Here is a 9,820-nt window from a genome sequence, read left to right as displayed (position 1 = left end):
GTAATATGTACGGCTCTATAACCTTGTTTCCACTCTAATCTCATCTATAAATAAATAAATAAATAAAAACTACCGAAATTACTAAATCAAAGGTAAACACGTTCGCGCTTGGCCACAAAATGAGATCTCGTCTTTCGCACGTGATGACTACCCCTAACGTGGCGGGACACATATGGCTTCACCATCTAAGCGAGAGTGAGGCCTACCACACTGAATCCATAACCATAAGCACACTGAAACTCGCCCCCGAAACAGCGAAAAACAAGAGTGGAGAGAACAGAACAGAGCAGAGAAACTGTGTCTTTGTGCTTTTGCATTTGCAGCTAGGGTTTCCACCAATCCTCGTGTTCCACGCCAAAGGTCCTCTCATAATTTAAGGTTTTGTTTTGGTTGATTATTTCCTTTGCCACTTTCTCTCTAAAAATTTCTCTCGCTGAAATTGCAGAAATAATAGATGGCGGATGGGTACTGGAATCGGCAACAACCGCCTATGCTCCCCTCAGCCGGGTTGGTTAAACGACCTCGTTCTGATTACGGTTCGCCCTGTCCATCATTTGTGCTCTATTTCTTCTTTTCTTAGGTTTAACTACTTTATTTTTATTTTTTGTTTGTTGTTTAATACCACCTTTAAGCTTTGGTTGCCACTGCTTATGCGAGAGCTACTCGGTTTGTCTCAGTGCGGATTTTGTTCGCTAGAGTGTTATTATCTAAAAATTAGCTTCTAATTTATTGGATTGGTCGTGGAACCCTTAAGATATATGAATAAAGGTGATATAATGATTAATCGCTTTATCATTTTATTTGCAAATTTTATCCTTAATGCGTTTGGGGTTGAAGTAAAACTTCTGTGCATTTGTTTACATTCGAGTCCTTTCCTTTTGATGCAAAAGCTTCGGTTGATTTTTTCAATCCTCATTGGTGAACGTCTATTCGTTCCTGTGATTTTTATGCGGTTGGATCACCAATTTGCATGATTAGATAGGTTTAAGCTGAATAGGAAGTGATTGTACAGCTTTGCAGCATTGTGATCTTGTAATAATCTAACCTTTTGCATCTGTACATCCTTTGATGTCGTTCAGTCATTCCTAATGTTGGCATTTGTAAGTTTTAGCATCAGAGACTAAACTTCCATTTGCGTGGTCCTTGTTCCTATGCTCCATGTTGTCTAAATAGGCACCAAATGGATAGAGTTCACACCAGATTCGCTCTTCTCATACACTGAAGATTTGAATACCTATTTCTAGAGATCATGAAGTTTATTGACTGGTGAATTGTTGATTTAGTTTTTTTTGCAACATTTATGCTTGTAAGTTTGAGGTGTCATATGATATCTGGATGTCCACATTCATGATGCAGTAGATAGATAATTCCATATATTCGCTGTTAATAATTCCTTTGAATTTTAAGTTTTTAGATGGTAACTAAAGTAATCTATATGTTCTGTTGAATAACTTATCAAAAAAAATCTATATGTTCTGTTGAATGAGAGCTACCTTCAAGTTCATCATGAGTATTTTTTTAAAGTACTTAGCTTGTTGATGTTGCCTACTTTCACTGGTAAATCCCACCTCCACAGTTAGTTTTCAGTCAGGAATTGTCAATCAGTCAATTACAACTCTTGAAGAGTAGATTTTATTATGTTTTGGATCATGAATTTTGCTTCCAAGTAAATCGTCTGATTTTTTAAGAAGATAACCAAAATCTATTTTCCTGGCTGTCGTGTGTTATCTTTTATTTGTTTTAACCTATCCTTATTCCTTTTGGTTTTATCTTAGCACATAATGCTGTATCTCACAAATGTATCTATCTTCCGTCATATCATGCTTATGCAATATGTCTTTCATCCCATTTTTCTTTAAGCTGCTTCTCTGCTTACTCTTGTTATCTTTTTGTTGAGATATATTTTGTCTCTCATTTGCCCTGTTGTTTAGAAAAATAAAATCCCCCTTCGTATTTTATTCGATAAAACATCATAAATTTTCAAAATTCAAACTTTTTGTTTTTTGATAGTTACAGTATGGGAGCAAAATTTGGATGTTAACTTTTGACTAGGGAAAGTGTTAACTTAAAACTCACTAGATACTATTAAAGTTTGGTCGGGGCAGGGAGAAGTTTTCCATTGGTTGATAGTTGACTTGTTGAATTTTTTGCACATCTTGTCTTTGAAGGTGGTAAGAAAATCGGTGAAGAGACAAATGCGTTTGACATGATATGCGAGCCTAGATGGCATGCTTGAGAGAACAGTTCGATCAAATTCTTGAGCATATTGATGTGAGCTTGGGTCTCACTGGATTAGGGTTAATTTAACAAATAGGGGAAGGTGTGGCAGGGCCGAAGCCTAGCCCAGCTTTGAAGGCCTCGTCTAGCGCTTTTAAACCCAAACCTTTGTTGTTGGGTCAAACAAAAGGCGCGGGTGGACCCCAAGGGGTAGTTTGATTGGTTGGGGACCACCTTCATGAAACAAAGGTTAGTAGTTCGAATCTTCCCTTCCCCCTTCCCTTGTGGCCAAAAAACTTATAAAACAAGGCGCAGGTGATAAGGTAAGGGCCCGTTAGTATCCCGTGTTAAAAGCACGATGTGGCCTAGGGTCAAACCCACCCTTAAGTGGAGCTTAAAATCACAGGCCAAGGTGTGTGCTAACTTGGGGCTGGGCTCGGATACTGGTGTGGGTTGTGCGGCCACAAGCCTGACCTCCATCCAGGCTGATCGACAATGTTCTTTGTAAGGTCTCGCCAGAGGACATTCAGTTGCATTCTCTTGTTCAATCCCTAACATTAGATTTTGCCAGCAGTTAGGTAGTGAAGATCGTTTTCAATTTTGAGCCCCAATCATGGCTTGTATGAGGAATCTTCCAGTTTGGGAAGTTTATCGGATTTGGGCAAGACTTAATATTTTTTAGTAGATACTATCCCCAACAAAAAACTCTTGGATTGGTAATACTATATTTGAGGTGGGTGATGGCTCCAAAAAATTAGATTTTGGCATGATTTGTGGTGTGTGGATTTGGCCTTCAAGTTAGCTTTTCCGGTCTTATTCAGTATTGCCCAAGGATCCTTTTGTGGTAGATCATTTGGAGTTTTCTAATGACTCTCATTAGTGGAATGCTGATTTTATCAAAGCGGCTCATGGCTGGGAGGTGGATTTCTTTACATCGTTCTTCAGTTTGTTGAACTCCTTTAGATTGAGATGGAGAGGTAAAGACAAGCTTTGTTTGGTACATTTGGGAAAGGCAGATCCTTGACCCGATTCTTATTGCTAATGAATGCCTTGATAGTAGAATAAAATCCGGGGAGTTGGGTGTGATTAACAAATTGGACTTAGAAAAAGCGATCACCTTCGCCATTTGTGATGCTTGTTCTTATGTTTTGAAACTATCTCGGGCTTGAAGATCAATTTGGCTAAGTCAGAGTTGGTTCCTGTAGGTTTGATCCAATAACATAGAAGGTTTGGCTAGAATCTTGGGTTGTAGGGTCTCGTCTTTGCCTATGAAGTACCTTGGTCTTCCTTTGGCTACCTCTTTTAAAGCCAAACCTTTTGGAATGGCATAGTTGAAAAGGTGGAACGTTGTTTGGCTAGTTGAAAGTGGTTGTACTTGTCTAAAGTGGGTAGGATTACCTTAATCAATAGCACTTTATCTAATTTCCCTACCTACTTCTTGTCTTTGCTTTCCCTTTCGGCTAGCCTTGCCAATCGAATTGAGATGTTGCAACGGGATTTTTTGCGGAGATATATGGGTGAAGAGACCAAATTCCATTTGGTGAGATGGCCCAGGGTATGTTCTCCGATCTCTGAGGGTGGTTTGAGGGTTCAAAATTTGCATATGTTCAATTGAGCCCTTATAGGGAAGTGGTTATGGCATTACGCCTATGAGAGAGAGGCTCCCTAGAGAAGTGTAGTGGCAGTGAAATATCATAGTCAATGGGGTGGGCGGTGCTCTAACAAAGTCTTTGGGGCTTATGGGGTGGGTCTCTAGAAGTTCATTAGGAGGGGATGGGAGAAGTTCTCTAGATTTTCTAGATTCAAGGTGGGTGATGGCTCCAACTTTCGTTTTTTGCACGGTATATTGTGTGAGGAACGGCCCCTTAAGGCAGCGTTTATGGAGTTGTATTGCATTGCTTGCCTTAGGGATTCTTCTGTGACTAATCATCTTCAGTTCTCTAACAACTCCTGTCAGTGGAACACTAGTTTTGTAAGAGCGGTGCATGATTGGGAGTTGGAATTCTTTTCTTGTTTTCAACCAGTTGTATTCCATTAAGCTAGTTCAAGAGGGTGTTGACAAGATTCATTGGAGGTGTAATCCATTCCCTTGGAGGTGTAACCCATACCCCGGTGGGTGAGATCTACTCGCTTGTTGGAGAAGAAAGATTGGTAACTCTCAAAGTGAAGCTTTTTGGAAGATGATCCTGCTCTGTTTGATGTGATGCATTTGGAGAGAAAGAAATGACCGGAGCTTTGAAGACTGAGAGGATGGTGGTGGAGCTATAGGCTCTCTTTTTCTTTTTCTTTTTAAATACCCTATTTCAGTGGATAGCTACTTATGATTGTTTTCATATTTCTAGTTTTCATGACTTTTATGATCTCTTTTCTTTTTATGTTTAAGTATTTCTCTAGTATACTTTTTGTGTATTTGGGTGCGCTTGTTGGTTTAATGAAATCCATTTACTTACTTATATATATATATAAAACCTCTTCACTTTAATTAAAATTCCAATAACGAATTTAAAAGCGGATTGATGTTTTGTTCAAAAAATTCACGAATCCAGATTGATGTCTCATAAGGGGAAAAAAAATCTTTCTTTTTATTTTTTTTTATTTTTTTATTTTTTATTGTTGTATTATTGTTCATTTTTTTCCAACTTTATCATTATTGACATAGGCTTCGATAGTCAGTATATTTTTAATAAATCCCTTTACTGTCAGAATGCTAATGATGGTGTAGAAATATATCATAGGTAGCCATTCCTGTTGGATTTTTTATGTAGGACAAAGGGATTCGATGTCAAAGTGAAGGGCAGCAGCAACAGACCGAGTCCTGGATTGGTAGCAAAGTATATAAGAAAGATTGTGGCTTTGAAGGTCTAAAGTATTGGAAAGGTGATATAGGGTCTACAGATCAACTTTTGATGGTTTTAAAGTGGCGGGAAAATAGGATTTTTTTGTCAGCGGGTGTTTTAGGACATTGAAGGACTAAGGTTAAGGTTTCAATGTTGGAGAAGGGTTGGCAAAAAATTTAGGGTATTTTATGCTTTGAGGATAAAGGAGATGATAAAGTTTGAAGGAGAAACAAAGAAGAAAAGTCAAGTTTTGGGCTGCTGTTCTGGGGTGGTGAACAGTCACTGGAGAACAGTAAATTCAATTCTTGGGTAGAATAGAATCTACTTGATTGATGGTGATACGTTTGTTAGTTTAGGATTCTTGGGTTTGAAGGGAAATAAAGTTACTGGATATCAAAGAGAAGAAGATAATCTAAGTATCACATCTAACTTTCTCAAGCATCACGGATAGGGTTTTTGTGATATCACACCTTGGAGAAGTATAGCATTACACAAGTCTCGAGCATAATTGCTGTGAAATTTTCATTATTCTCCATTTAGTTGAGGGCATTATGTTAATATTTATAGAAAACTAAACTTAATCCTAGTAGGACCTGATCTCTATTGGTTTTGACTATTAAGTGCAAACTAAATAACTAATAGAATCCATCAATTAAAATCCAGTAACATAATAAAACCTAAGATAAGACTTTTGATGGACCAAAACTACAACTCCTGTTCAAAGATATAAAACTATAAAAATACCCTTGACTCTTCAAATTAAATAAAGCTAAATTTCAAGAAAATGGCTTTTCACTGAATGCGTCATTTTGATTTAGTTTAAGAATGGGGTTGGATATCAATAACCATATCATTAGCAGTACTCAGACATGTCGAGCGGATACAAACCATTTAACCATTAGTGATTGTGCTGAAAATCCACAATATGTGTTCAACTGAATATTGGATTATTCACCCGTCTCAATTGCTTCAAGGTGTACTGCAATAGAAAGTACATCTCAAACAATGCTTCTACCTTTTGTTTCTGGATTGGCTGTGATTAGCTGTCTGTTGTTAATAGTCTAAGATGTGTTCAATATGAGAAAAAACTTCAAAGTAGTTCGGTGCCTGCTACTATTTGTATGCATCTTTTACCCAATATTAGATTCTAATATTTTTTTCCCCAGAGTTACTTATCAAAAAAAAAAACATTTTTTTCCCCAGAGTTTTTTGTTGTACCACATTGATTTTTATTCTTAATTTATATTCCGTGCATCATTTTTTAGTTTTAATTTACCTGATCTTGGCTGAGAGGCACAGCACACATCAGCTGGCAAGATTGTCAATTTTGGGTGTATTTTTGCTACTTTCGGCCAAAGCTCTCTTGAAATATGAGATTGGCTCACATGAAACCCACCCGATTGTTCACGACTATTTCAACTGTGTATTAGAAATATATAGATTATCTAAAGGAGATAATATCTAAATCCAAATCGAAGCATTAACCTTCCTGATGTTTCTAAATCAACAAAGGGCTTCTATTTTCTTTGAATTGGTCTCTACCATTTTCTTTTATGGATGATGTGTCTACAAAATTAGTTTTAAGACTTTGGCTTGCTGCATGTCTGCATTTTGCGTCAGACAGGCCATTGAATTTAAGAACTTTCTTATCCGAAATGTGCAGATCTTGGGCCTTCTGGGCTGCCTTCAGGTTATGAGGTACATACCTATCTAGCACGAGATGATGATCGAGGTGGGCCTCGGGCTGTAAAGGATACAAAAACAATTGGGTCCGCTTATGACCGCTATCTCCAGAACGCGGTAACTTCATAACCCCATAACCTGTGCTTATTTTTCTTTTCATGCATCAACCTATGTGTCCGCTGAAGTGCATCATAATTGCTTTTGAAGCAACTTTCTTCTTTTACGTCTGGAGAAGCCAGTACACTTCGTGGAGTTGGTTTGGGAAGGGCCTCTGCTAGTGGAATGCCTGCTCTTCCAATAGCTGATCCTGCTGTGTTGGGTCGTCCTCGGGCTGTTGCTCCTGATCTAGCACCAAATGGTAGAAATGTTGGCCTTGGTGGTCAGCATCCACTGGATGCACCTAGGCCGGGACGTGAAACACAACCTCTGCCTCCAGATGCCTCCAACACTTTATACGTTGAAGGACTTCCTCCTGACAGCACTAAGAGGGAGGTAGCTCGTATCCTTTGTTATATGGTGATCTGCTAAGATATTACACTATTTGGTTCCTCCACCTGGGTCATTTAATCGTCAACCTCACTTATTTCTGATTTAGTTGTTCACGTTCCCTTTACCTCACCTTAGATATTTTCCGCCCTTTTGTGGGATACAAAGAAGTGAGACTTGTGAGCAAAGAATCCAAGCACGTAAGTGAACCTTGAATTGTAATCCATTTGTGCTGCTTAGTTATACTCGATTTGTCACACTACAATGTTTTGTAGGAAGTGTGACTTCTTCATACTAAACTGATGCATTCATAATGCAGCGTGGTGGTGATCCTCTTATCCTTTGTTTTGTGGATTTTGTAAACGCAGCCTGTGCAGCAACTGCTATGAGTGCCTTACAAGGTGATCACTTTACTTTTCTTCTTCAATCTTGACATACCAGTGTTGGGAATTAAAGTTTATCTTATTATTACTGTATTTTCTTGTCAGATTTATCTGGCAATTATGACATTAGAGTGATAGTGTCTGCTTGTGATTCTTTGTATATTTGCAAGTTCTCATAATTTTAGTGCTTTATCTGTTCATGCAACTTAAAATTATTATTTTAGATATACGAAGCATGAGATGTGAAAATAGAGATTAATGTCATGTTTGCAAAGAAGTTTATTTTTTCATGTAGTTTTGAGTTGCGCACCAATGACTGCTTTAAATGAATAGTTGTCATCAAAATTGCAATTCTGGATCATGATTGCTTTTTGGAGGGTGCCTGGTTACAAAAATGTATTCTGTGAGCTTCTTCATCGAGTTCTCATGATTTTAGTATTTTATTCAGTCATGTATGCTATCCCCAATGGGTTAAGTGGTAAGGGTCTTAGTTTTAGTGTCATTACCATCAGGTTTAAGGTTCGAATCCTTTTGGGTGCAAACAATTTCTTAGGGCCAGCCTACTTGAGCCGTGCACATTTCAAATACTGCATGGGTCAAAGGTTTACCCGACTGGAGTGGGTACACGAAATGGCCCTGCCTTAGAGGGGTTCCTCGTCATCAAAAAAATGCATGATACTAAGCATGCAAGATGTAAATAAGGAATTTGGGTTTGAGGGCAAAGAAGTTTAGTTTACATGTTTCCAGATTTTACTAAAGATAGATGGGGAGTTGTGATCAAAATTACAAATATGACTAAGGATCGCTATTAGGCAGGACTAATCAAAATGTAGGATTAAATTCCCAGCTTCATATATCTTAGCCACATACCTGGTTATCTAAACTGTGTGGAGGTACTGACCTTTATATTTGGATTGTGCAGGTTATAAAATGGATGAAACGGACCCCGATTCTAATTACTTGCGGCTGCAGTTTTCACGGTTCCCAGGTCCAAGGTCTGGCTCTGGATCTCGCGGTAAGAGGTGAACAGGCTTCAGTTAGGTATACCTAGGTAATGCAGATGACATTGGTAGTACACCTCCTTTAGGAAGTGTGCTTGTCCATGATAGCAAATGGAATTTAAATTGCTCAATCCTGACCACACTAATTACAATGACATGAGGTGTTGATAGTCTTGAGGGGATAAGTTGAAGTGGAAATCCGTTTATGCAATTGAACAAACGGAATTTTGGATGTTCACGCCCATGGTTATCTTCAGGAAGAATTGCTGTATGATTATTGTTGGCTTCTACACTCAAAAGAGCTCTTTGAATTTCTGTGCTTGACATTATATTAGCATCTGTGCATACATAAGTTGGGATGGTTGAATGGGTGTAGTAGTTTCATTCAAATATCACGCTGAACATATTTTATGGTTCATACACATTCACACACAGCTGTGCTTGAGACTGGTTGAGCATTGTGTCTGTCCTTGGTGTCTAGAATCTTTTTACCGGAAGAAGAAGCCGGGTCTTTTTGGCTGTGTTTGGCAAAGGGCCGGACCGGACCCAAAAACTCAAAAAATTCTTCTTAAAATTAATTCTAACATTCTTATTTTTTACATCACATAAATCACTTTTTATTACTATTCAAATAAAAAAATTACTACAAAACAGATTTTTTTACTTTTTTTATGCAAAATATTCTTTTTTTTTTTTTTTCCATATCAATTAAATTTGCTACAGGATCGTTTCACTTTCTTTTTTCATTCTATTGTCAAACATAGCCTTTTTTTTTTTTAGTCTTGGTGCCATAAAGATAAATAAATATAAAAATAATAAATAATAAAAAATTCAAAAATTCAAAATAAAAAGAGGTGATGACGCTTGACTTGCATTTGCCTACTGTGTTTGGTAATAGCAATAGGTTTATTCAACTTGCCATAAAAAGATATGACGACGCTTCACTTTATTTGCTCGTTGTGTTTTGGTATTGGAAAAATGAGCTGGTTGAATAAAGTGTAAACGTTGGAGTATTGTTTATTTATTATGCAATAAAATAAATAAATAAAAGAGCAAGAAATAAAGAAAAGAAAGGGGAGCAGGTGCGATGTCCTTGACGGCAAGTGGAGGCTACAGTCTGACTCTTCTATAACTTTTGGGGTCCATCTTACCAAACCTCCTGCCTCATGTTATCAAACCTTCTGGCTTGTTCAGTGTGTCCGTTTAGTTGAGG

General features: G+C 37.8%; 1 protein-coding gene across 1 annotated transcript; it reads left to right on the top strand.

Annotated features, from left to right (window-relative positions):
* The first annotated feature begins 221 nt into the window (after positions 1–221).
* On the top strand, positions 222–8,974 carry LOC132184260 (RNA-binding protein 2). The gene is made up of 7 exons (XM_059597821.2): positions 222–360; positions 446–536; positions 6,718–6,854; positions 6,945–7,236; positions 7,362–7,423; positions 7,543–7,624; positions 8,529–8,974. The coding sequence occupies exons 2-7, from the start codon at positions 455–457 to the stop codon at positions 8,630–8,632; spliced, it is 759 nt and encodes a 252-aa protein (XP_059453804.1). The 5' UTR covers positions 222–360; positions 446–454; the 3' UTR covers positions 8,633–8,974.
* Positions 8,975–9,820: the final 846 nt, after the last annotated feature.

Source organism: Corylus avellana, chromosome 7 (genome assembly GCF_965113065.1).
Source record: "Corylus avellana chromosome 7, dhCorAvel1.hap1.2, whole genome shotgun sequence".
NCBI lineage: Eukaryota > Viridiplantae > Streptophyta > Magnoliopsida > Fagales > Betulaceae > Corylus > Corylus avellana.
The sequence above is the reverse complement of the archived record's forward strand: the minus strand, read 5'-3'. Positions and strand labels throughout refer to the sequence as shown.